The following is a 27,082-nucleotide window of genomic DNA, read 5'->3' on the forward strand; positions in this document are numbered from 1 at the left end:
GCCGTTTTCTCTTTTCCTGTCTCTCATAGCGTGCAGTCTGTGTGGCCTTTATCTCAGTGTGGCCCAAGTGTAGTGATGGTGCCCAATCCGGATGCGAGGTGTACATTTCATTTGCTGGTTTTCCTGGTGACACAATTTAAAATTATTATCCACAGCAGCAGTGTTGAAAACAAATAGAACAATAATGTTATCAATGATCCTCAATATACACATTATTAAATTGTATTATATGATTACATTACATTACAAGACGGCTGGTAAGCGCTAGGATCAGCAAAATTTATAAGTGGTGCTATGACAGCTGTCAACCTCAGGGTTTTTTTTGAAAATGGAGAGGGATGTCCCTGTCCTTGTAGGAACTGGCAGTGTGTTCTACCACAGAGGATAAAATGCTATATCAACCAACGAGGATGAAAATGCTATATCAACAGTCTCTGGGCGCGCGTTCATGCTTGTATGTGGTGCCACGGATGAAGGAAGGAAACACTGTAGGCTATAAAATAAAACCGTGCATCTTTAACTTACCAGAATGAAAATGCAGGGAACACACTCGCATTGACATCAGGATACTGTGGAAAGTTCTGTTCTGTCGTCTTACAGCCGCGATCCAAGCTAGCCGACGACTCTTTGTTATCTGTGAAACTTGGTCTCCGTGTTTGCGCCTCCAGGCAGGACAACGGTGGAAAGTTATCCCATTTTGTAGGTTTTTCCCTCGGCGATCATGTGATGCGCTGTTACAGCCCACAATACAGCAACGGTTTACCATGGTTGAAATCAAGTTACGGTGAAATTAAACGAAATAAAACACGGCTGAGAGGGAGAACACAGGCAATAGTCTAAGGAAGCCGTAAAGTGCGCCGTCAACATGGTCACGACGACCAAGCCCTATTGCGAGGTAACGCAAAAGGTTTTGCGAGGGAACGCAAAAGTTTTTGCGAGGTAACGCAAAAGTATTGCGAGGGAACGCAAAAGAAAAAAAATTCCCCATGTCCCCTAGGGGGCTCCGTATACATTAGACCTCTTCAAAAAAAATAATGTTTTAATTTTCATAGCTGGCTGGACAATTTCCTATTCTTTGGAACCTGACAAACTCACTTGTTAGACAATGTTTATACAAGCCCCAAAGGCCCTCAAGTTATAACAGTCTTGATAACGAAAAGCCGACATGAGGGGGTAGGGTATAGAATGTTGCTGTAAAAATAAACTTAAAGTTGTCTATAATACTGTTGAAAAGCTAATGAAATACTCTAGTCCATGTAAAAATATATACAATTTTATACAAGTTATATAAAAGTTAATTTAACCCACCATTTGGGTGGAGGAAATAAAATGGTCAAGTAATTAAAACCACCCAATTAGGGCATCTCTGAAGACCTTCCAGTTTAATTTTTTTTTTTCTTACCCTAGTGGACAAAAGCTTTGTTTTATGAGGAATAATGTTTTCCATGAGGATAAGCACATAGTGTGGTAAAAATCCTGATCTTCTGGTGGCCTGCAAAATAGCCAGTAAAAGACACTGTTTGGGAAGGCCCCATGAGTGCCAATTGAGCAGTGCTGATAGTAGGGAATAAGCTACTTGTTCACCGCTGCAAAAGTCGTGCAACAAAAAACAGAAAAGTCATACTTTTAAACAAGTTTATTGAGATCAATACAACAGTTATGTAGTTGCCACCATAAATATCTTAACCTTAAAGTCAAGAGGAAGGGCATCTCTCAACAACAAGAACTCCAGTTGAAGTCAGTTCCTGGATGACTTTCCATAAAACATCCAGTGAACTTCAATATTTGAACATTTTTTTGGAAGGTCGTTTGTTGTGTCCAAACACATTACCTACAATCTGAGGTAGCCCAAGCCTTAGAGGGCAGTCCCTGAGGCCATGGTAGTATGGTCGGTGACTGGGTTGTAAGCAATTGCCTTTCCAGCAAGGATCCTGTGGGAGCAGAGGTCTTGGCCACTTGTGTCCATGACAGCTACTTGGGGGATTAGGACCTACACAAGGATCCTTTGGGAGCTGTGGTCTAGGCCACTGGGGTGCATGACAGCTGCTTGGGGGATAGGGTCCTAGACAACAATTTTGAGAGAGTACAGGTCTTGGCCACTGGGATCCATAACAGCTACTTTGGGGATACGGTCTCTGACAAGCATTTGGCTGAGGTGGATAAGATTTATGGCAATGCTGTGGTAGATAAAGGGATTGTATCCCTCACAGCTAAGAGGTGTAAAGTCTGAAGAGTAGACATTTGATTGTTGCCGTTGTAGAGGTCCCAAACTACTGTAAAAGAGGGCATTATACATGAAGGCAAGAAATACAGGACCACTTTGAAATGAGGCCAACTCAATACTTTGTGCAAGGTTTTGTAGCAATAGCCTTGTCAGACATGTGTATCTGTTGGAACACTATTCACCAATGAGCACGCAAGATAGGTCTATTAAAACATACTTCTAGATTTAAAGTCTAAATGTAAGTGCATGCATTTACAACATATAAAGCAGCTTTTAGAGTTACTTTCAGTTTTGCAAGCAACACACAAAAACACTTACCTCTGTACTTGGCCCAAGAGAAGCTCACTTCATTCAGCAGGTAAAACAGATATATACAGTGAAGGAAAAAAATTGAAAGCCAAAAAAAGTTTAGAATACAACAAACATCAGGGAATATTCATGTTTAAATGTTGTACCTCAGTATTAAGAATCCAGCAGCCATGAGTGCAGCAACTCTCAGCTGCAAGAACTGAGTGGATGTTGAACAATACAGCACACAAAAATCCACAACCAACTCCACTAGCTTGTCCAGCCAACAAAATCTCCCACACCTCAAGCTGACTAAAAGACAACTGCACTGATGCTTATATATGTTACCTGTCCACAGGTAACTCCCAGCTACTATCAATCTACCAATTCAATGAAAGGTTGAGCAGTTAGTTAAGCCAAGTGCTGGCAGGTGTGATGTGTTTGTAAAATTGCCCTGCAGGGAGTGCTGATTTAGTCCCATTTAAAAGGATAATCTTATTTAAGTGCAGAAATGTTGAATCACATCAAATGGCAGGTCAATAGCACTCTTTTTGTGGTAGTTATGTTTTTCTAGGGAGAAAACTGCTTAAATAATATTAGCATACTAAAATCCTGCTTTCTTTTGCAGGATTTTCCTTTTTTTTCTAATTGTGGAGAAGCTTCTGTGCTGCATATGCAAGAGAATAAGACCAAACATTTCCTGATTTATGCTGATTTTTTTTGTATCAGTATGATTTTCATTTCTAATTCTAAATGTACAGTCAATTTCTGTCATGATTAAGATTTTGTTTGATCTTTAATTTTCATTTACTCTATTTTTCTATTGGGTGTCATCACACATCTATATATATATATTTTTCCCCCCAATAATAATGATTCCACTTGCAGATTAGGAAGTGAAATTGCAATTATATTTCTACATTTTATGATACATTCAGGTAAAATACAAAACAATTACTGCAAATTTACAAAGTAAGAAAAAACATACTTGCAAGGTATTGAACAAGACCATACCCAAATTAAAATATGTGCAACTGAGTAAGATATTTTTTCTAGATTGTTTATATTTCTTCTCCCCATTTAATTTAAAAATATGGAAAAAGTGCTTCAAGTAGTACGTCATTGTCACTGTAACTGTACACAAAATATTGAACAAGAAATATTTATAGGCATTAAAACATCATATTTTTCAATAACAACCAACCAGCTTCTGCATATAGCTAAGTAGGGCTAAATATAGAGGATGGAAATCCTTCTTGTCAACATTCTAATGTTTAGATAACTTCTTTGATTTCCTACCCCTTCAAACAGAGATATGTACTTTAAACTTTGACGTCATTTAAAAATCTTCAAGAATTAACATGGTTCTTTTTCATCTCACCTGGCAGTTTAGAAGTCATTGAGCTTACTTGGTGATGGAGTTTGCACATATTCACTGCCATGAAGTCAGTATAGAGCGTCTTTGCCTGGGTTAAACCTTCCTTTGCTGAAGTGTATAATTCTCTTGCAGAATGATTATCATTATTTGTGGGCAGCTGAAGCAATTGCTGGGTGTATTTTTAGAGGTTTTATGTTTTACCATAGGCCTTCTTCTGTTGCAATTGGCAGGATTGCCAGCAAGGCTGCTTAATTTTCAGCTGTAAAATTGTCATTTATTTAATTAGATTTTTCAGTCAGAAATTCCAGAAATGTATCTATCTACAGTATCTATCTATCTATCTATCTATCTATCTATCTATCTATCTATCTATCTATCTATCTATCTATCTATCTATCTATCTATCTATCTATCTATCTATCTATCTATCTATCTATCTATCTATCTATCTATCTATCTATCTATCTATCTATCTATCTATCTATCTCTCTCTCTCTCTCTCTCTATCTATCTATCTATCTATCTATCTATCTATCTATCTATCTATCTATCTATCTATCTATCTATCTATCTATCTATCTATCTATCTATCTATCTATCTATCTATCTATGATTTACGCCGTTCAGTGTGGTGAAGAGTGCACTCACTGACCTGCAGATTGGAGTGACCATGCAACTGCTACACAGGTGCAAGGCTCAACACAGGACGGCCAACTCCTCAGGACAGGACTCAGCCATTCACCTACAGCTGAAGGCTAAAGGACATGTGTTTGAGAACAACAATGTCCATATTCTGGCCAATGAAGAAAGATGGTTTGAGAGAGGGGTTAAGGAAGCCATCTTTGTTAACCCGGTGAAACCACCTCTCAACAGAGGATGTGGTCTTAAACATATCCTGCCACCTACTTCCAAAGCACTTCTAGGAACAACACCCAGAAGATTTACCTCTCACCTGTCCTCACCTGACTCACATTTCAATAAAGGGATGTGACTGAAACCACTATGACAAAGGAGTTAACAACAAATCAGAGCCGTCTAGCAACCAGTAACCTCTGTGGTCAATCCAGTAGGAGGGATCAAAGCCACCTTTTGCTGCCCCTAAATCTTGTTAAACCTACACTATATTAATCTCAGTGCTCCCCACCACTAGTTAGAACTGAAGAGGCCTGAAGGCGAAACGTCTTCTAGGAAACTTCACATCCAGTTGCCTAAATTGAATGTTTAAAGCTCGACCATGACCTGGATAACTGAGAATTTTGACAGAAAGTGGGTATAAATTAATATTCCACTTGTTACTTCTTTTCAATCTTTGCCAAGCTGATGTTCTTTGTAGAGAAGCTTAATTATAGGATCTTCTGACAAAAGTTTAGTGAAAATGGAGCCTAGGTGGAAGTTCAACTGAATAAACTGATTACTCGCCTTCATCCGCCTACGACGCAGCCAATCAGCTTTGAACCACGCCTCCATGAAAGCCAATCAGCATCCAAAGTTAATCTTAAAAGGCTTCCGATCTGCAACTCATCCGCTACCTAGTGTACCTCCACCATCGTAGCTAAAACTTCATCAGTGTCATTCCTCCCGGACTCTTACTGCATTTCACGTCTCATCTCAACCGGTCCGGCAGAAGACCTCCATGTTGAGCCTGGTTCTGCCAGAGGTTTCTTCCCAATGGGGAGTTTTTCCTCTCCACTGTCGCTTCATGCTTGCTCATCATTGACAGGTTCTCTCAACCTGTGTTATCCAAACTGTACTTCCCTCTTCCAGGTCCCTGAGTGAAGCTCTAGAATCAGCTCACGCAGTCCACTGGATCTCCCCATAAAGCTCAGCATACTGTCTCTCTAACCAGCAGTCTACAGACTGACCAACTCCATCTATCTCCTCTCCACCACCAGTTTCAGGCCTGGGGGGGAAACAGCCCTATTCGTTACTCCTGTTCATGCATATCTATCAGAATTCAGCGATATGTTTCCTGCCGAGGTCTGAGCGCCAAAGACTAAGTAATTGTCAATAAAGTTCTTCTAATTGTCTTTTCTCTTCGTGTGAGTTTTTCAGATTAAATTGACAGTCAAGGCTGTACTAGAAAGCCTAAAAGGGATCAAGTAACATTTATTTATATTTTACTCTCTGAATAAAAGGTACTTTAAATCTAATGTTTTGCAATATGAGTTTGTTGTAATTAATTTCATTATAATTGGTATTATATTTCTCTCAGCCTTTAACAATCTACTACTATTTTGTAATTTACATGGTATGCAGCAGATCTAAGCACAGAGGCACCAGATGCTCATAGAAAAGTAAAGAATCCATTTGTTATTTAGCTGCTGGGCTCCATCACGACACCAAGAGTAGATGCTAATAACTCTCTGCACTCTGTGTGACACACTCCTGCGTTTAGGAAGGAGAGAGCGGTAAAAAGCTTCAGAGAATCAGTATCACAAACAAGACACCAGAAAGTAATGACACGGCTGAAATGGAAGCAGGAACAAATAAACAGATCAGAAAAGAGACGGAAATGGTTATTTGGCTCGAAGATGTCACTTAAAAGAAAGAGCTGTCAGTGGAGGTGAAACTGTGGAGCACAGCAGGAAGAGTAGATAGAAAAAAACGTTTCTTTGTGACTCCGCTTTATACTTTTCGCTGCGGCTTTTTACTGTATACTTGTGGTAGACAAGGAAAGAAAACGCTCAATTTCAGAGTTTTTCCTCACTTGTGTTTTTTTTTTATCTCTGCAACCTTGTATAGATAGATAGATAGATAGATAGATAGATAGATAGATAGATAGATAGATAGATAGATAGATAGATAGATAGATAGATAGATAGATAGATAGATAGATAGATAGATAGATAGATAGATAGATAGATAGATAGATAGATAGATAGATAGATAGATAGATAGATAGATAGATAGATAGATCACCAAGTAAGCTCAATGACTTTTAAACTGCCAGGTGACATGGAAAAGAACCATGTTCATTCTTGAAGATTTTTAAATGACTTCAAAGTTTAAAGTACATATCTCTGTTTGAAGGGGTAGGAAATCAAAGAAGTTATCTAACCTCTTACACCCTCAGGGGGTATAAATAAATTTCTGCCTGACAAAAACACACAAAAGTAAATAACTTATAGCCTCACAGCTATTAGATGTAAGAAGAAACTTTTGGTACGTCTGTAAAGGTTAGATGTCATAGAATGGTTTTCTGGTGTCAGCACCATTGTAGCTTTGACCCTGCCTGAAATATTAGGGACAAAATACAAAATATTTAGCATTTTTTGAACCTCGCCAAAATTTTCTTTGAAATAAACATTGCAAAACACTACCAAAATATTATTTATAGCACAAAAAAGTAGTACAGACTTTTAAATCTAAATGTTGTGTAAAAATATACAAAATTTGGACTCAATCAGATGAATCATATTTATTTTAGAATGGTATTAGTGAGAAATTTCTTAGGCGGAGAGGCCATTTTGGCACATTTATCCATAAATGTCACCAAACTGTGCCAAATATGTTTTTTACATCAATACTGGGGGTTTGGTAAAATTACGAGGTCACGTAGCAGCTGGACCCGCCAGTGGGTCCGTAGGGTTCAAGGGGCTAAACATTAGAATGTTGACAAGAAGGATTTCCATCCTCTAATATTTAGTCCTTCTTAGCTATAAGCAAAAGCTGGTTGGTAGTTATTGAAAAATGTGATGTTTTAATGCCTATAAATATTTCTCCTTCAATTATATTTTGTGTACAGTTACAGTGACAATGACGTACTGTTCTACCTCAAGCTCATTTTGCTTATTTTTAAATCCCCTTGAGAAGAAATATAAACAATCTAGAAAAAATATTTTACTCAGTTGCACATATTTTAATATGGGTGTGCTCTTGTTTTTTCTTACTTTGTCAATTTGCAGTAATTGTGTTGTATTTTACCTAAATGTATCATAAAAATTAGGAATATAATTACAATTTCACATCCTTATCCGCAAGTGGAATCATTATTATTGGGGGAAAATATATATATAGATGTGTGATGACACCCAATAGAAAAATAGAGTAAATGAAAATTAAAGAAAAGATCATAACAAAATCTTAATCATGGTAGAAGTTAATTGCACTTTTAGAGTTCCTTTCTTGAATTTCTCTTCTTTATAAACCTTTTTCTATACATCAAGTCATTTTGTTCAGTGTGATTCAAATGAAAATCATACTGATACAAAAAATTCAGCATAAATCTGGAAAAATTTGGTCTTATTCTCTTGCATATGCAACACAGACGCTTCTCCACAATTAGAAAAAAAAGGAACTGAGTTACTATTTGTCTAATGGCAATTCCACAAACGAGAACAGTTGCATATTTTGACAGCTTGGTTGACATTAGGAATTACCATTTCCTGTCCTGCATTTATGCAATCTTAATTTCTCTATAAAGCAAAAGCAGCTACTTTTTTTTTTTCTTGCTGGTTTTTATTTCACAATAAAAAAATCTCTCATTAGCCTGAGGCCCTCTTCCTTCCCCAGGTTATTGAGGAGAATTCAGTAAGTGAAACTTGAGAATGACAGTGGCGACAGCTCTATACTCCACAAAGCAACCTGATAGAACCCTGACATATCCATATGCTGTGCTAAATGTGTCTCCTTTTGGTGGCCCAAATATGTTTCTGATTGTCAAAACTCTGAACAAAAGTATTTTGACTTGTTGAGCAGCAGGAGCCCTTTGTCTTTTGCATGTCAAGTGGTCAAGAAATCTGAAAGTGATTGCAGAAAAAAAATGTGGCAAAACGATCATCACATTCGTGTGATATCTGCAGGTGACAGCAGGATGACAGCTGTTAGTTTCTCAGGAAAGATTGTCAGCATCTGCGCTACCATCAGGGTTCCACACTGTTCCACACAGTTTCATTAGTCTCGGTTTGATGTTAGTTCTCTGCTTCTGGCTCAGATGAGTGCATCTTCAGCACAAATAAGCCCGCTTTGTCAACAAATCTTACACTGTTGGCAATAACTTTTAAGAGGTGTAGTTAAGAAAGCTGTACTTCTTGTCTATGTTAATTGATTAAGATAAATCATACAAATTGTAAAATTTTAGCTTCTTAAGTTAACTATTTGAGCTGTCTAAATATAGTAACATTTACTGAAGTTCACCTCATTAGAACTTAGAAATGATCTTCTACGACAGTGATCCCCAATCCACAGGACCGGGCCCGGTACCGGCCCGTGTGTCATTTGGTACCGGACCATGAAAAAAGAATAAATAACTTCCATTAAACCTGATTCTAATATTTACATTTGAACAGAACCACAGTGTTGATTGTGATTAGAAAACTAATATATCAGTGAGAAATGGAAGGCTAATCTGACTTTCACAGACAGAAGTTTGAACATGTACATGCTATTGCTCTGATGAAGTAGAGGCTGAGAGGGGGAAGAACCAAAATAAAAACATATTAATGTTTTAGTTCTTCTTTCTTGCTCTCACTTAAGAAAACAATAGAATAGTTGTAAAAATAATTAAACTGCAAAAGAAATCAGGATTTTAGTATGCTAATATTATTTAAGCCTTATTTCCCCCTCACAAACATAACTACCACAAAAAAGTGCTTTTGACCTGCCATTTGATGTGATTCAACATTTCTGCACTTACCTAAGTGCAGACATTTTTTTACCTTTTAAATGGGACTAAATCAGCACTCCCTGCAGGGCAATTTTACAAACACATCACACCTGCCAGCACTTGGCTTAACTAACTGCTCAACCTTTCATTGAATTGGTAGATTGATAGTAGCTGGGAGTTACCTGTGGACAGGTAACATATATAAGCATCAGTGCAGTTGTCTTTTAGTCAGCTTGAGGTGTGGGAGATTTTGTTGGCTGGACAAGCTAGTGGAGTTGGTTGTGGATTTTTGTGTGCTGTATTGTTCAACATCCACTCAGTTCTTGCAGCTGAGAGTTGCTGCACTCATGGCTGCTGGATTCTTAATACTGAGGTACAACATTTAAACATGAATATTCCCTGATGTTTGTTGTTGTATTCTAAACTTTTTTTGGCTTTCAATTTTTTTCCTTCACAGTATATATCTGTTTTACCTGCTGAATGAAGTAAGCTTCTCTTGGGCCAAGTACAGAGGTAAGTGTTTTTGTGTGTTGCTTGCAAAACTGAAAGTAACTCTAAAAGCTGCTTTATATGTTGTAAATGCATGCACTTACATTTAGACTTTAAATCTAGAAGTATGTTTTAATAGACCTATCTTGTGTGCTCATTGGTGATTAGTGTTCCAACAGATACACATGTCTGACAAGGCTATTGCTACAAAAGCCTGCACAAACTATTGAATTGGCCTAATTTCAAAGTGGTCCTGTATTTCTTGCCTTGACGTATGTCCTCTTTTACAGTTCCAAGCTTGGGACCTCTACAACGGCAACAATCAAATGTCTACTCTTCAGACTTTACACCTCTTAGCTGTGAGGGATACAATCCCTTTAATCTACCACAGCATTGCCATAAATCTAATCCACCTCAGCCAAATGCTTGTCTGGGACCGTATCCCCCAAGTAGCTGTCATGGACCCCAGTTACCAAGACCACAGCTCCCAAAGGATCCTTGTGTAGGGCCTAACCCCCCAAGTAGTTGTCATAGACGCCAGTGGCCAAGACCGCAGCTCCCACAGGATCCTTGTCTAGGGCCCTATCCCCCAAGCAGCTGTCATGGACCCCAGTTACCAAGACCGCAGCTCCCAAAGGATCCTTGTGTAGGGCCTAACCCCCCAAGTAGTTGTCATAGACACCAGTGGCCAAGACCGCAGCTCCCACAGGATCCTTGTCTAGGGCCCTATCCCCCAAGAAGCTGTCATGGACCCCAGTTACCAAGACCACAGCTGCCAAAGGATCCTTGTGTAGGTCCTAATCCCCCAAGAAGCTGTCATGGACCCCAGTTACCAAGACCACAGCTGCCAAAGGATCCTTGTGTAGGTCCTAATCCCCCAAGAAGCTGTCATGGACCCCAGTTACCAAGACCACAGCTCCCAAGGGATCCTTGTGTAGGGCCTAACCCCCCAAGTAGTTGTCTTGGACCCCAGTTACCAAGACCACAGCTCCCACAGGATCCTTGTCTAGGGCCTAATCCCCCAAGAAGCTGTCATGGACCCCAGTTACCAAGACCACAGCTGCCAAAGGATCCTTGTGTAGGTCCTAATCCTCCAAGAAGCTGTCATGCACCCCAGTTACCAAGACCACAGCTGCCAAAGGATCCTTGTGTAGGTCCTAATCCTCCAAGAAGCTGTCATGGACCCCAGTTACCAAGACCACAGCTGCCAAAGGATCCTTGTGTAGGTCCTAATCCCCCAAGAAGCTGTCATGGACCCCAGTTACCAAGACCACAGCTCCCAAGGGATCCTTGTGTAGGGCCTAACCCCCCAAGTAGTTGTCTTGGACCCCAGTTACCAAGACCACAGCTCCCACAGGATCCTTGTCTAGGGCCTAATCCCCCAAGAAGCTGTCATGGACCCCAGTTACCAAGACCACAGCTGCCAAAGGATCCTTGTGTAGGTCCTAATCCCCCAAGTAGTTGTCTTGGACCCCAGTTACCAAGACCACAGCTCCCACAGAATCCTTGTCTAGGACCCTATCCCCCAAGCAGCTGTTGGGGACCCCAGTTGCAAAGACCTGTACCCCCTCAAAATCCTTGTGTAGGGCCTACTCCCCCAAGTAGCTGTCATGGACCCCAGTTTCCAAGACCCCTGCTCCCACAAGATCCTTGTATAGGGCCCTATCCCTCAAGCAGCTGTCATGGACCCCAGTGGCCAAGACCACAGCTCCCAAAGGATCCTTGTGTAGGGCCTAATCCCCCAAGTAGCTGTCATGGACACGAGTGGCCAAGACCTCTGCCCCCACAGGATCCTTGCTGGAAAGGCAATTGCTTACAACCCAGTCACCGACCATACTACCATGGCCTCAGGGACCGCCCTCTAAGGCTTGGGCTACCTCAGATTTTAGGTAATGTGTTTGGACACAACAAACGACCTTCCAAAAAAATGTTCAAATATTGAAGTTCACTGGATGTCTTATGGAAAGTCATCCAGGAAATAACTTCAACTGGAGTTCTTGTTGTTGAGAGATGCCCTTCCTCCTATTGACTTTAGGGTGAAGATATTTATGGTGGCAACTACATCGCTGTCTTATTGATTCATCAATAAACCTGTTTAAAAGTATGACTTGTCTGTTTTTGTTGCAAGACTTTTGGGGATGTCAACAAGAAGCTCATTTCCTATTGCCAGCATTGCTCAATTGGCACTCATAGGCCCTTCCCAAACAGTGGCTGTTACTTGCTATTTTGATTCAAATGGCATTGTGCCTTTTGCCTATGACATTGCTGCATGCACATTTCACTCTTTAAAGACTGTTTTTAGCAACACCACTAAATGGTTTTGTAGTCTGCTTGGCATTTTTGTCTTGCAGAGCACATGATTCAAATTCATTTGGGTATGCACTAGCGTTGGCTTACTCATTAACTTTATTGAGGTCTTTGTATAAAGGGGTTCAGAATTAAAATGGATGCCTAAACTAAAAGTGGAACAGGTTCATACCAAAGCACTACAGAAATACTTTAATTATTTGAAGGAAAAATTAAAACCATGTACTTTAGTCAGAGATGGCAAAAGTACTCACTTTCCGTACTTGAGTAAAAGTACAGATACTTGTGTTAAAAAATACTCTGGTAAAAGTGGAAGTACTGATTAAACTTCTTTACTCAAGTAAAAGTAACAAAGTACAGGCTTGTAAATTTACTTAAAGTATAAAAGTAAAAGTAGAAACCACTTTTTTCATGCCGCTGCCTACATTTTAAATGGATGTCTGCCAATAGGACTAGATCTCCGTTGTGTTCATTTTCAATCATCTCGTCGTTCATGCTACTATGCTAACGCCACCAAGCTGCAATGATTTGCCGCCAATGAATACCGCCAAATCTGTCGATTCATCTTGTAGTGGTGCGTCAAATGCAACGTAGATTCCCATCCAATTAGATTGAATTTGGTATTGATGACGTGAAAAATAACGGTAACTCCATTGAAATATTTCAAAACTAAAGTAACGAGACAATTTTTTAAAATGTAAGGAGTAGAAAGTACAGATATTTGTGTAAAAATGTAAGGAGTAGAAGTAAAAAGTCGCCATAAAAATAAGTAGTAAAGTAAAAATATCAGAAAAATCTACTTGAGTACAGTAACAAAGTATTTGTACTTTGTTACTTCCCATCTCTGACGTTAGTATTGAAGTAATTTGATCACTGGATATTTCCATATGTAAAAATTAAAATGTCAGTCATTAATCCCAATGACATTCCACAAGCTGCCAGATTTGATGCAACCCTTTTGGGGCATCCATCTGGTCCACCATCCACAGCCTACTACATGTGGAGAGGTTTTTATTCCTTGCAAAAGGGATCAAGCTCAGATTTGGCTAAGTATATCTGCTTTCAAGCATTGTTGCTGCTTTAGGCAATTTTAAAATGCATGCTTTGACATAAACCTTTTTGTGATATTTGCTGCATAGCTGTCATCCATCTTGCTTGTGGCAAGCCACAAAAGGGAATTCTGATAACTTAAATTTAAATCCTAAAACTATTTCATTAAGGCCAGATTAGCTAAGCTGTCTACAGATGCCTATCTCCAGCAGTCTATGGGCAAGAGGTGGGGTACACCATGATGGGTCGCCAGTCTGTTGCAGGGCAACTGACACACAATCCATGCACACTCACCTAAGGGCAATTTTGGATACCAATCAACAGTCATGTTTTTGGACTGTGGGAAGAGGCGAGAGAACATGAAAACTCAATAATGTACGACCCTGGGCCTTGAATCTGGAACCTTCTTACTGTAAGGCAACAGGGCTACAAACTGTACCACCGTGCAGCCCACAATTGAACGTAAATGATAAAAGGTGTTAAAATGAGAAAATGGTAACATTTCATTTAAAATGAGAACAATCAGGGCAGACCATACCACACAAATGACTTTCCACAAACATGTTTTAAAAGAACTGAAACTTCCTAAGGGAAGTGTTCTTTGATGCTTGTGTGCCCCCTGCTGGTTTTTACACTACTCTGCCGACATAACATTTCTTTTAATGCTTAATCATTTTATTGTCATGAGGCCTATATTCTGTTTAACAATGCAGAGGATTGACCTTTTGCTTTCACTTTCTTGCATACCAAGAATGTTCCTTTTTTATATTAAAACTTTTTTCTTTCTGCAACATCAAGGTTAAATAAATGCTGTTGTAGTTGTATTACTCAAGTGGTTCTATAAATAATTGATATTTAACTAGGGGATTTTTTTTCAGATGCTTATAAGAGTAAAAGTAAGTTGTAAATATTTACTTTATATAAGATATTGAATAAAATGGTACCCAATAAGGAAGTGCATATGCCTCTAACTGATGGAATTTATTTTGCAATGTAAAGTGAAAAAGGGTATTGTAAAAAGTTCATGGATGATACTGTAATTTCTTTAACTGGGCCAGAGTTTGGCCAATAATGACACTCTTTGTAAAAAAGAATTTTACATGAATCACAAATGCTGGTATAAACCTTAGAGGTACATCTATAAAGATTAGAGTATCAAAAAAAATGATTCCTCACTTATTCAGAAAGTGAAAGTTGTATGATTTAATACATAAGTTTTTAAAAGTCCTTTTTTGTTTATAGTGGCTTACAGACAGTGGAAATCCAAACAGTTGCTCAGAAAATAAAAATATTATTCTAGATCAATTGAATAAATGAAATGATAAATAAATGAATGATGAAATTAAAACAGATGCTATAGATCAATTACAGGCTTCTGAAAAATATATTTTCATTTGTATGCATTCAGTGCTTAATTTGGCTCCATCTTGCTGAAATTACTGGTTTAACATGGTGTGGCATGGAGTTAATCAGCCTGGCAATACTGAGGTGTAATGGGAGCTTCAACCAGTCAATCCTGTCTCTTTCATCTTTCTTTTAATAGTACTCTAAAGATCATGCATCAGGCCAGTTTGCTAGCCGATGAAGCTCAGCAATAACCATGTTCATTAAAACCTCTTTTGGTAGTTTGGCAAGTCCTGCTGAAAAAAATAGAAAAAGAAAAATCTTCATAAAGCTTACTGTGTCAATGTGGGGGTAGAGGATGGTTGATGACCCAAATGCAAAGATGAGGTTTGCTGATTTAATGAAAAAAGGCAACAAATTCCAATAACAAAATATCAAAAACCAGGAGACGTCAGGGTAAAACACACATGGGGGGACAAGGTACAAGAAACCAGCAAAAAGTAAAGGCTGATTTATACTCAGAAACCAGGTCGTCTGCATGTGTTTTATAGCAAATATGCCCCCGCTCCTTCCGCAGACACTCTGCACCTCTCCAAAATTGTAGGTGACCACAGACAGTGCCGCAGACAGGAGGCCTCTAATTGGTCAGATCTCAAATCTACATCCGATCTACACTATGTGTATTTCCTGTTTAGTACCTTACCCCCTATGGAAGCGAATCGTTACCATATTTAAAATGAAAAAGCATTTCAATGCTTTTTCATTTTAAATATGGTAACGATTCGCTTCCATACTTACCGGCTTGTTTTGTTTGTATGACCGCCATTGTGGAAAACTACTCGTGAAGTTGGACCAGCTAGAAGGGCGAGGTGCGCGAGAACGCTGGGACCCTTTTTCCACCTGGATCCCCACTCTTTTTCGCACTCATGCCCCTCCGTTGTCGCACAAACTTGCCTCCACTTCCTCATCGCCTCGGCCGTATCTAGACCCGCAGCTAGTTTGTGATTGTCCCTCTTAAGTTGTGGTGCGGAATAACATAGTGCAGACCATGCTTAAAAATTGGACATAAATCAAAAACTCACTGCGACACACTGCTGCGGCAGTATAATCAGCCCTTTACTGAACAGGAGGTGTGTATATATATATATATATATATATATATATATATATATATATATATATATATATATATATATATATATATATATATATATATATATATACATATATGGGAGACACAAATAATGGGAGAACTAATCAGATAGAGAGCAGATGAAGACAGAAGTAACAATAAGGAGCTAAGCGAAATTAGACCAGTACAAGGGGGCAACAGAGAGCAACTCAAAAAATACAAGACTTTTTAAAGGCACACTATGCAACATTTTTCAGTTAATTAATGTGTTCCATAACGTTATGGATGATTAAATGAGTCATTTCAGGTTGAACAAAGGTATTCTCAGCCGCCCTGGTGGTCTGTGGGGGAAATACCGCACTTGCAATTGCAGGAGCACCGACCCGCACCCACAGGCTCAGAAGTCTCGCGAGAGTCAGTCTTGCTTTACGGCGAGAACTGCTACACGCCCCAGTTAAAAGCATTCTCGTTGCTAGCAGAGTGGCGATCTTTGTGCAGTTATGCTACGTTCACATCGGACGCAGCAAAATGGCGTCTGCTGCTTCATTTTTGCTGCTTGTACCAGTTAGTTCTGACGCGCGGCTGAAGCAGCTTTGCTGCTCTGGCTGCGCGGTGCAAAAGTGTGTCTGACGCGCGTTGGGCGGAGCTTCACTATCCTTTCTCTGCCTTGCAGCTATATTTGCTGTGATCAGTGGGAATAAAGTAGTTTTAATATGTTTTTAAGTGAGAAAATACACCTGAAAACGTAATCAGTGCCGTCAGTTCATTCAGATTATCATCCTGCCTTCAATATTTTTTCTGTCGGAGCCGCTCAGACCCCCACATACCAGCGGTGCGCCGACAGTAGGGATCCCTTCATCAGCAGCCTCTGGCCGGGTCGCCTCCTCGCGGTTCACCGCGGCGGCTGGTAGGTGTTTTTCATCTAAATAATCCAAACTGCATATTCTGCCGGCAGATTTCTGCATTTTAAGTTAATTTAGGCGACAATAAACTGTTTAAAGGGATAGTTCGGGATTTTTGACATGAATCTGTATGGCATCCCCATCACCAGTGTCATGCAATCACACTGACTTACCCCTGGCAGCGTCCTGTGAGCAGAGTTCTCGTCCAGCTTTGGTCAAGCCGAAAGTAGTCCGGCAGGTTTGCTAGACCCAGCGAAATAAAACGTTTCTCTTCCCAAAACATTATGTGTTCAAAAGAGTGATATTTTTGCATCCCAAAAACATTGTAGTGGAAAAAGTCACACGTCGTTATCACTTGGTCCTATTTTCTCTCTGTTCGTATCAGTGCGCCATGACCTGACAGCTAGGGCCTACTAACCTGACAACAGCCAGATGCATGTCTCACTCCGCCCAGCTAGGAGCTAGGCGGAGCGAGACATGCATCTGGCTGTTGTTGAGCTCGCTGTCTGAATGACGGCGCGCACTGATACGAACAGAGAGAAAAGGTCCAGTTTGCAGGAAGGCTTCCCCAAACTGGCAAACACTCTGGCGTCGAAGTAGTGGCAACCAGCAGCTTTAGAGCAGTCCGGTGATGAGGCAACAGCTTGCAGGTGTGTGAGGAGGCTAACCGGAGCCAAGTGCCTCCTGGTGGTGGAAGGGAGAAACACAAGAGACAAGACAAACAGACGAACACAAAAACTGGGATCCTGACAGAGCCAATTTCTCCTTTAGTATCCTCTATATAAAAGTTGCTGTTTGCATTGCTCATAGAAGCTTACTTTCCAAAAGAAGCTTTTCAATTTTTAAACTATGTCAGACTCACCGCCAATAAGTGAAAATGGGGACGAGCATGTACAGTATGAGTGCTTTATTTAAACTCATCACCAGAATGATTGACAATTAGGAGGACCTCTTATTTTGATGATCCACCCGGAAAAAGTTGACTCAGCGGCCCCCCAGCACTCCCCAAAGAACGGGTTCAAGGAACATGAGAGACCTCCTACTGTGATTGCAATAAATGCTAAAGAACCCTCTCTCTCCTGTGGACCTGGCCCAGGCTGCAAAGGGGAGAAATTCTGATAGGCTCTCCCTGCAGGCCAGGGAATTTTACTGTTGATGTTCAAAGTTAGACCTGCAGGCTACTTCCAGAACCTGGCTGCTCCAAAAGAGTCTACTTGCAACATTCCCCCTGAGTTTACAGGAGTACGTTCGAGCCAGAGGTTCCCTGACTGGAGCAACTACTTTTTCTACTACTTTTTTTTTTTTTCATTTTTAAGTACATATTTTTCACCAGTTTAACCATTAAAACAACTTGAAAGCTATTCTACTAAAAACAAGCACAGTCATAGCCAATTGTGAATATGTTACTTTTCACATACTGTTATTGTATATCAGAATTATGATCCAAAGAACAGAAAGCTGTAATTCATTAAATTATTGTTATGAATCAATGACACATTCTTGTGTGTAAATCAACTAACAAATAAAAACAGGAACATAAACAAGTTAAAACATACAGGCTATTAATCACCATCATTCAGCCAGAACCCTGCATGCTGCATGCTCAGCTCATCAGCTCAGAAAGCCTGACCAAGGCCAGCAATTAATCACTGATGCACCACCGGCTTGCCTTTGTGACACTGGCGTAAACACAGGCTGTGAAAATCTTAGACCTTTAAGTATTCAGTGTGAAAACTGTAATATACTTATTAACTTTCTTTTTTGAAAGCTTTCCCTTACACTCTGCAATTGACATATTTCTAGTGATAAAAGATGGGGTGACAATGGAGTATAATAAAATAACTACTTAATGTAAAATTTCCAAAACAGATGCCTATAACAAAAACTTTTTTGTTTGATTCATTAAATAAATGAAGTTAATCATTTATTTTTCCTACACATTGATTGTTGTGAATAATGTCATATTATAACCTGAAGAAACTGAACAGACATTCCTTTATAAAGCGCTACCACATGGTGATCTGCACTACTCTTGAAGCTGATAACCAGTTGATGCATTGCTGCTATCCTTAGGAATTAGAAAACAGGTTCTGGTTTATCTTTCATTAAAAAAAAATGCAAAACTTTGTGCATTGTGCATATTTTTTCAGTAAATCAGTTTCTTTGTGTAATCCCAGGTTAAATGGATTACATTTGCAAAAGCAGATTGATCATTTAAAGGGGAGCTGGTGCTGCAACATTAACTCCTGGATTCCTTGTTAAAGTAATGCCATGTGACTCTTAGCCACTAGGGGTGCTACACTTGGAACTTGCATTAGCCCCCATTATGGCCAACTGTGAAATGTTGCAAAATGAAACAGTTTTTTCTGTGTTGTGGGATCTGATTGCAGACCACGGTGGTCCAGCATATTGAGAAGTTGTGAATTTATTTGTAATTACAAAAACACATTGACCCCTCTAGATCAAGAAATGACATCAGAGGACCTAAAGTATATCTGATCATTGTCCTGTTTACTCGAGCTCTGGTATTTAATGGGAGCTCAGACTGGCTCAGACCAAGTACATTACAGATCCAAACCCTATCAAGTTGCATAGGCAACATTTTGAGAAGGTGAGCCACACAGAGCATCAATATGTGCCATAGTGCTGTATAAGCTCTAATTGGGTCAAATGTTACGCAGTGTTGCTTTAAATGGTGTACATCTTTAATACATATTTAAAGAAATTTGTAATTTCTTAACATTTGTCCAAATGTAAACATTTCTTTTAACCCTACTTATTGTTTGTTTGTATTTAAGTAAAGTAATTTATTATTTCATACCTATGACAGGCAAAACCGCTTCTATTAATCTGTACGCTGAATTAATCCAAATAGGGAAACTTGATTTATTTATTAAATATTTTTTTCTACTTTGTATTTACTTCCTCTCATCATACAAGCCATGACTTAAACCAGTGCAATTTGGCATTAGAGACTGACACGGGAGTGGATTTTCACTCCTGTCCCGTCCCACTCCCACAGAAAAAAATGGTGTCCCGTCCCGATCCCGGGCCAGAGTAGAAATCTAAATCCTGTCCCGTCCCACTCCTGGTGAAATTACTCCCACTCCCACCCCGCTCCCATTCAGAATGACTCCCGCTCCTGCGCCACTCCCATTCTTGCTGTCTTCAATAAGATTTCTGCCAATACATTGAATCTGAATTTCTTTTGAGCGCGGGTGAAAAACTTGTGGTTTTTGGGTGGTTTTTGACTCACATTATAGTTTAGGCTTCAAGGAAAAAAACTACAAAATGCCGGCACCAGTACTGGATTTTTTTTCTTTCTATTTTATTTTATTTTTTGGCATCGATCCTAGTTTTTTTTAGTTACTATTGGTCTGCTCCCGCTCCCGTCTGCTCCCGTTAATGTTTAATCCTGTACCGTCCCAATCACGTGATCGTTACTAATACTGACTCCCATCCCACGGGAATCCCACGGGAATCACACGGGAATCACGTGACCCGTGGGATTCCCGAAGAAATTTCAGTCTCTACTTGGCATGTAGGTGACCAGCCTGCCGCAATGCAACCTGCCAAGTTGTTGCATTTTTGGATAACAAACACAAGTTTGTTATCCTCTTCTTGGGAAAACATCTGACAGCTGAAGATATTGGTACTTTTGGTTGGCAGGTATGAAGTTCATGTGGTACAACAGGATAATGTACTGTTGTTTAATTTTACCTGAAGATTGTGAATATAGTAAATAGCTAGAACTGGAAGTTATAGCTAATAAATAGGTCATTCAAATGGAGGGTAAAACCCAATTAATGATTATTAGATAAATTATCATAACTTTAATCTACCTACTCACCGGGGTTCTTAGAATTTTACATAAAGGTTGGACTGCTGCACCGACTCATAAAATCTAGGTGCCTTCACCAATTTATTGATTAAGACTATGGCTACCAGCATAGTTATTAATCACCACACAAGAAATCGTCTCTACTCATTCAAACCAAAGGAGGGTGGATCTGAGTCATAAATCATCCACTGTATAAAGTAACCACAAAAGACCACGAGTTAAAATACAATTGTACCTTTATCAGCTAATAATCCCCATCACAGTATTTTTGTCTTTTGGCATAGACTGTGAGTGGTAAAAAAAAAAAATACAAATGGTAAATGGCATGTACTTATTTAGCGCCTTTTTTTTCAAGTCAGGAGACTTAACCAAAGCGCTTTACACAACATTTATTCACCCATTCATGCACACACTCACAAACAAAACGTTACTTATTGGTACATTTATTCACTATCCATATTTAACACACATGTTGATCAGCCATAAAGGATGGTTTACGAGGTATATTTTGGGACTTAAATATAATCTATAATTTAGAAACTGTAAAGAAGAAAAGGTGTTGTTATGAAAGTTAAATTCAATTCAGTTTATTTCTATAGCAGCAAATCAAAACGCAAGTCATCTCAATGCACTTTCCAAAGACAATTCAATGATATCATACAGACAAATCGTTAAATATTTTCTATCTGCTGATTGCATTCAGTCATTGACTTTTCAGTATTCACTCCTCCAGAAAGTACAGAATTTATCACATGTGACTAGTACCTCTCAAGTGTGGACTGAGGGTCAATCAGAATATCTGAAATTGGTGAGGCCCTTTAGAGTCACACAGTCTGATAGGTAAGAGAAAATGGTTTAACACTTGCTGATATACAGTACAGACCAAACGTTTCGACACACCTTCTCATTTAAAGAGTTTTCTTTATTTTCATGACTATGAAACTTGTAGATTCACACTGAAGGCATCAAAACTATGAATTAACACATGTGGAATTATATACTTGTGTGTGAAACAACTGAAAATATGTCTTATATTCTAGGTTCTTCAGTGTAGCCACCTTTTGCTTTGATTACTGCTTCACCCACTCTTGGGATTCTCTTGATGAGCTTGAAGAGACAACCTGCAAAAAATTCTCTGCAGGGAGACGGAGGCTGCTATATGAATTCTGTGTTGTACAGATTTCAAACACTAGGTGTCATAATAACTTAAAGGAATAGTACACCCAAAACATGATTAGCCTTCATTTTCTACTCACCCCCATGCTGAACAACACTCTGGAGTACTTTTTTGATATCTCAAATGCATCTGGAGATCTGGGAGGCTTCTTGCTGTCTGCTGACATTCAAATAATGGAGGTCTATGGCGCCCGAGACAGAAAGGTTGATAAAAGTCCACAAAAAACGTTTCAATATTCCTCCATACTGCTCGTCCAATGTATTCCAAGTTTCCTGAGTGGGTAGCGTCCAGAATTTACTCGAAACGAAGTCATTTAGAATGTTTTTAGAGCATAAACAGTAGTGTATAGGATTTCCTGAAAGCACGCGACGGCGCGTTCATGACGCTACGGAAACCGCGGCAGACCAAGCCAGATGAAAGTGCGCATTCAGCTCGGCAAAGAACTCATGCTATTCCTCAACACTGAAGTCCTCCGACATTTTTCTTTCGTTGTTTCTTTCTTTGCACAGGTAAACAGCACATTTCTTATTCTACGCTTGCATTATCGGCAGAGCAGACGCTGAATGCGCACTTTCATCTGGTTTGGTCTGCCGGCTTCCGTAGCGTCATGAACGCGCCGGCGCGCGCTTTCAGGAAATCCTATACACTACTGTTTATGCTTTAAAAACATTCTAAATGACTTCGTTTCGAGTAAATTCTGGACGCTACCCACTCAGGACACTTGGAATACATTGGACGAGCAGTATGGAGGAATATTGACACGTTTTTTGTGGACTTTTATGGACCTTTCTGCCTCGGGCGCCATAGACCTCCATTATTTGAATGTCAGCAGACAGCAAGAAGCCTCCCAGATCTCCAGATGCATTTGAGATATCAAAAAAGTACTCCAGAGTGTTGTTCAGCATGGGGGTGAGTAGAAAATGAAGGCTAATCATGTTTTGGGTGTACTATTCCTTTAAGGCTTGCTTGAAAGAGAAGCGTACAATCCATATATAGTGTATATCATATCAATTCCTATACTTGTAAATACCCACCTTCCAACTCCTCAGACTGAAAAAGGAGGACAAAGCTTATAAAGCATCCATCTATCCATAATTTTTCTGCAGGGTAGCAGAGTGGTACATATAATTCCCCCAGGCCAAACAGACTAGAGGCCTGGCACATTTAGAAAATGATTGAATCCTTTTTTTGTTTATTTTTGTTTTTGTTTAACTTAAATAAAACAATTATAAGAAGTATTTTGTTCCCCCTTTATTATCCCATTTCATATATATATATATATATATATATATATATATATATATATATATATATATATATTTATATATATATATATATATATATATATATATATATATATATATATATATATATATATATATATATATATATATATATATCTTATCTAAGCAGTCTTGTCAGGTTGAGGAAAGCTTTCTCCCTAATTGCATTACAAAAAAATAATATTTGTGATAAAACATTTTAGCTAGTTAATGTAAAGCTCAATCTTTTCTACATTTTTCTGTCTTAATAGCCTCAGACTGAACAAAATAAACTTGAGAACTAAAAACGTAGGACTTCAGACTGAAAAAAATTATTCCTTATTGGTTACTTTTCTAAAAGCAGCTTACATGAGGTTCACCAAAGCAATCACAATAAGTGATCACACCTGTGTGAGGTTGTTGTTTTGCCCAATTTGCTGTTCATCTCATTATAATGATTGGTTGCTACCTTAAAGGCTTCTACAGGTCCTTGTCTGTTGTAGCTGCTGGATGAATTTGAATTTTGTTCATTTGGAGCTAAAACTGACAGGGCAGCTCTGCACTCGTAGCTGGAAGGTTTCAGGGGACGGTCATTGAGTGCAGCTGCAGCAGTCATGGCTGCTGGCTTCATAATTCCAAGGTAAATAAGAACAAAGTTGTGTATTGTCTCTTTATTGCCTCTTAATCTTGCAACTACTCAGTGCTATTGATTAAAATTTAACAAGTTTTTTTTTTTTTTTCTTCCACAGGATATTGCTGCTTTGTCTAGTAAAAGAGGTGACTTGTGCCTCCAGTTTACAAGCAGGTAATTCTGACTTAAATTTTGCAACATTATAAACTGGTCAAAGGAGTAATAAAATGTTTTAGGCCCAGCAACCCACAGTCTCAAGTACGGTAATAAAACTTTATTTTCTCTGTGTCCCTGAAGGTCAGAAGAGATGTTTTTCATGACTTGGGCTGCTAAAAAAGATGGATTTAACAATTTGTCCCGGTGTTTAAAATGCATGAATTTGTTGGATATCTACTAGCAAGAAGGCAATATTAAAATTATATTTCAGTTGATACTCTTATATTTTTTTTCCAACTTTGGGGAATGTGAGATTTATTTGGCCCAAAATTTGCTTAGCATATTTAAGGAGATTTGGCCTGTAGCCAAATGTTCTACAAAAAAAAAAAAAAAAGTTATCACCTTGCATAGGAAACATGGGCTCTAAATATCAGGGGCCTTTACTACAAGTGCTTCCATAGCCTTATCTGAGGTTTGGCCCAGAAAACGTATCCCCTTACGTAACGTAACGTGTCTCCTTAGTGGAAGTCATGCGGGATTAATTTAGTTGTGGGTTGCTTTGTAAGAATTAACATTGTGAAACTGGAAATTAGTTTGTGGTTGGTCTATGTTGTCTAGTTTATCTTTAAATCTGTCAAATTAAAGCAATTTCATCTTGATCCAATACATCAACCAAAACAGGCTAGATTTGATTTTTTTTTTTTTTTTTTTTTTTCTCTCCATTCTGCTATTGGTTTAGACTTCTTGTTTGGACTTTGTTCATGTTTGCATTACTGAGATCCAGTATGTGCTTCAATCGTACAATTTTTATTTTAGCGATGCCCATAGGTTTGTGCTAATATACTCTTAAAAGTTTAATAATCCATTGAAGAGACAAATCTATAGTCTTGCTAAATATTTTGTGTCAAATCAGCAGTTTGAACTTCAGATGTGGAACCATTTTCCTTAGATTTTATTGAAAATGTTTACATTGATATAATAAAAGCAATTGTTTAATTTGTTGCAGCCAGTGACTACAAGAGTCATCTATATACAGTATATATTTCCCCTATGCAACATCAATTTAAAAACCATTGAACTTTTTCCACATTTTCCAAATGGGGTGCTGTTGTATAGAATTGAATATTTTGCTTTACAAAAACATCAGTCTGCTTTGTTGCAAGCCTTTAACAAAAATTTTCAATTCACTTAAGGTGAAACTATAAATGAAAGTCTAGCTTTCCTATTCTATTGCAGTGAGAAAAAGCTCAAACTATATCAGTGTATAGTAAATGCACACATTTGACTTGAATGTCTGTTCTTGCAGCAAACGCCAGGTACAAAATGCAGCTGGACAGAGGACCAAACCAGGATGCACATGGTTTCCGTCGCCCTCTTCATTATGTCCGCTCTCTGAGGCTGCCGAAGATTAACCCAGAGTCTTTAAATCAGCTTGGTAAAGGGCAAACCTTCCAAAAGACTCTTCTCAAAGATTTGAGCATTGGCCTAACTCCAAGGCAGTCAGTTGGTCACCGTTGGTCGCAGTTATCTCCAATCCAACCTTCACCACAGAGAATCGACCCTTTGCCACGGCCTAGAGGATTTGAGGTCAGCCTGGATTTTCCTTTTTTAAGTCCAAACCAAATGAAAACCTCAGGCAGTAGAGTTGAAGACTTGACTGACGCTAAACTTAAAAGCAAGTCAAGTGTCTATTTTACTGTTCCTCAGTTTGGAAAGAAAAATGATGATGGTTCAGCTTCAGGCCTCCATGTCAACCTTACCTTTACCCCAGCTGTATCGATGAAGCCATTAAAAATAAGCGGTCCTGATGAAAAGCCAAAAGACCCTAAAAATGTTCCTCTGACCAGTTACGGGGAACCAGGAAAATGGCTGAGCACCATTCAGACTGGATTGAAATGGCCCTCTCTCAGCCAGACAACAGCTGAAGAAACAAAGAAACATGGTTCAACATGGTCTTATCCTGATACTGGATCCAAGCAAACTTTGCACCAGCCATATGTGTCAATTTATACACGACCTAATCAAGGCAAACTTGCCTCCAATACTGAGCCACTAAACTATAAACGTCCTCAAATTAAACTGGAGAAACCTCTGAGCCAGGATGTAGGAGCTCAAAGACCAGATTCAACTAATCCTCCATCGCTGTCCATTGTCAAATATATTGAAAATTTGGATTTCTTCAAGAGCCCCACAAGAAAGGACAATCAAATTGTTCCACCTTCTGTACAAAAGCAATATTTGTCTCCATTGCAATATAACGCTGGTTCTCAAGGTCTTGAACGTGGTGGTTCTCCCAGCATTCAGTTCCAAAGAGGTTCCAGTACTTCTGCTGCCAACATTGTCAGAGATGTGACGAATTATAAAAATGAAAAGGACCGTAAAGCTGAATATCCAAGTCTGCATATTGAATTTTCATTCCCACGTAAAACAGTGTTGCCAAATGTCACTAAAAGTAAGAACTACTTGAATATCAATCCTCAAAGCTTTGAATCTCTTTTCAATCAAAACACAGGGTCGACAAAACCGCAATCAAATTTGCCACAGACAGAATTAAAACGGCCTTACTTGGAGCTTGATGATGCTGAGAACAAAAGAACAGAACCTCAAGGGAGATGGTCAAATTTAAATCTGGAAAAACGACCTCAACTAAAGAAATGGTTTACCTTGACTGTTCCTTCAAAACCTAAAGATGTTAAACCAAATTTTTCCTCATGGCTTCAAAGTCGGCAAGTTGTCCCTGCTGCTGCTACCAGAGAACAGCAAGTGGAAGATAAAAAGTCAAACGTTTTCAAACCTCAGCTTCCAAAACTGATATTCTCTAAACCTCTTAGTGTTGGATCATCCCGCCCCTTGGAGAGGGACGAGAGCACATCTATCCAGCCAAAACCATCTCGAGCTGAAGGAATTCAAAGTTCACACAGTTCTCAGAAGCCCAGCATCAGCAACAATGGTAAAGGTAATTCTAGACCTACAGATAATGTATCACCTGCCTCTACAGTTTACAGAAATCCATTCCAACCATCCAGTGATCTCATGCGGAATGTTGAGACTCTTTCAGTTCCACATTATCCGCCGCTCGCTTTTGGCCTTTCAGCCTTTAATTCTCTAAAATCAGATGCTTCTCCTGTTGAACAGCCGCAAGAATGGAATAAACAAGTTTATGGCCCTCATCTCTATTGGCACAATAGTGTAAGAGAAGCACCTTTTGTAAATGTACAGACTCCACACAATACGCCCTCTTGGTATCAAACTCAAAATAAACTTCCAAAAGAGAATCATGGAGCCAACCAGGATGT

The 27,082-nt window shown here is 39.1% G+C and overlaps 2 protein-coding genes across 2 annotated transcripts; both read left to right on the plus strand.

Annotated features, from left to right (window-relative positions):
* The first annotated feature begins 9,734 nt into the window (after positions 1-9,734).
* LOC119776178 (protein PELPK1-like) lies at positions 9,735-12,073 on the plus strand. The gene is made up of 3 exons (XM_038274459.1): positions 9,735-9,868; positions 9,953-10,008; positions 10,275-12,073. Exons 1-3 carry the CDS (start codon positions 9,843-9,845, stop codon positions 11,924-11,926), a joined length of 1,734 nt encoding a protein of 577 aa, XP_038130387.1. The 5' UTR covers positions 9,735-9,842; the 3' UTR covers positions 11,927-12,073.
* An 11,430-nt stretch (positions 12,074-23,503) lies between these two features.
* Positions 23,504-26,686, plus strand: LOC119776165. Its single transcript, XM_038274445.1, has 4 exons — positions 23,504-23,639; positions 23,749-23,804; positions 25,093-26,009; positions 26,618-26,686. The coding sequence occupies exons 1-4, from the start codon at positions 23,614-23,616 to the stop codon at positions 26,684-26,686; spliced, it is 1,068 nt and encodes a 355-aa protein (XP_038130373.1). The 5' UTR covers positions 23,504-23,613.
* Positions 26,687-27,082: the final 396 nt, after the last annotated feature.

This window comes from Cyprinodon tularosa, unplaced genomic scaffold (assembly GCF_016077235.1).
Source record: "Cyprinodon tularosa strain WSP-4 unplaced genomic scaffold, ASM1607723v1 ctg917, whole genome shotgun sequence".
In the NCBI taxonomy this organism is placed as follows: domain Eukaryota; kingdom Metazoa; phylum Chordata; class Actinopteri; order Cyprinodontiformes; family Cyprinodontidae; genus Cyprinodon; species Cyprinodon tularosa.

Coding starts and splice junctions, on each gene's coding strand:
- LOC119776178 (XM_038274459.1), top strand. CDS start 9,843: ATGGCTGCTGGATTCTTAATACTGAG. Junction 9,869..9,952: donor GCTGGATTCTTAATACTGAG/GTACAACATTTA, acceptor TTTCCTTCACAG/TATATATCTGTTTTACCTGC. Junction 10,009..10,274: donor CTCTTGGGCCAAGTACAGAG/GTAAGTGTTTTT, acceptor CCTCTTTTACAG/TTCCAAGCTTGGGACCTCTA.
- LOC119776165 (XM_038274445.1), top strand. CDS start 23,614: ATGGCTGCTGGCTTCATAATTCCAAG. Junction 23,805..25,092: donor TGCCTCCAGTTTACAAGCAG/GTAATTCTGACT, acceptor CTGTTCTTGCAG/CAAACGCCAGGTACAAAATG. Junction 26,010..26,617: donor ATCAAATTGTTCCACCTTCT/GTACAAAAGCAA, acceptor TAAACCTCTTAG/TGTTGGATCATCCCGCCCCT.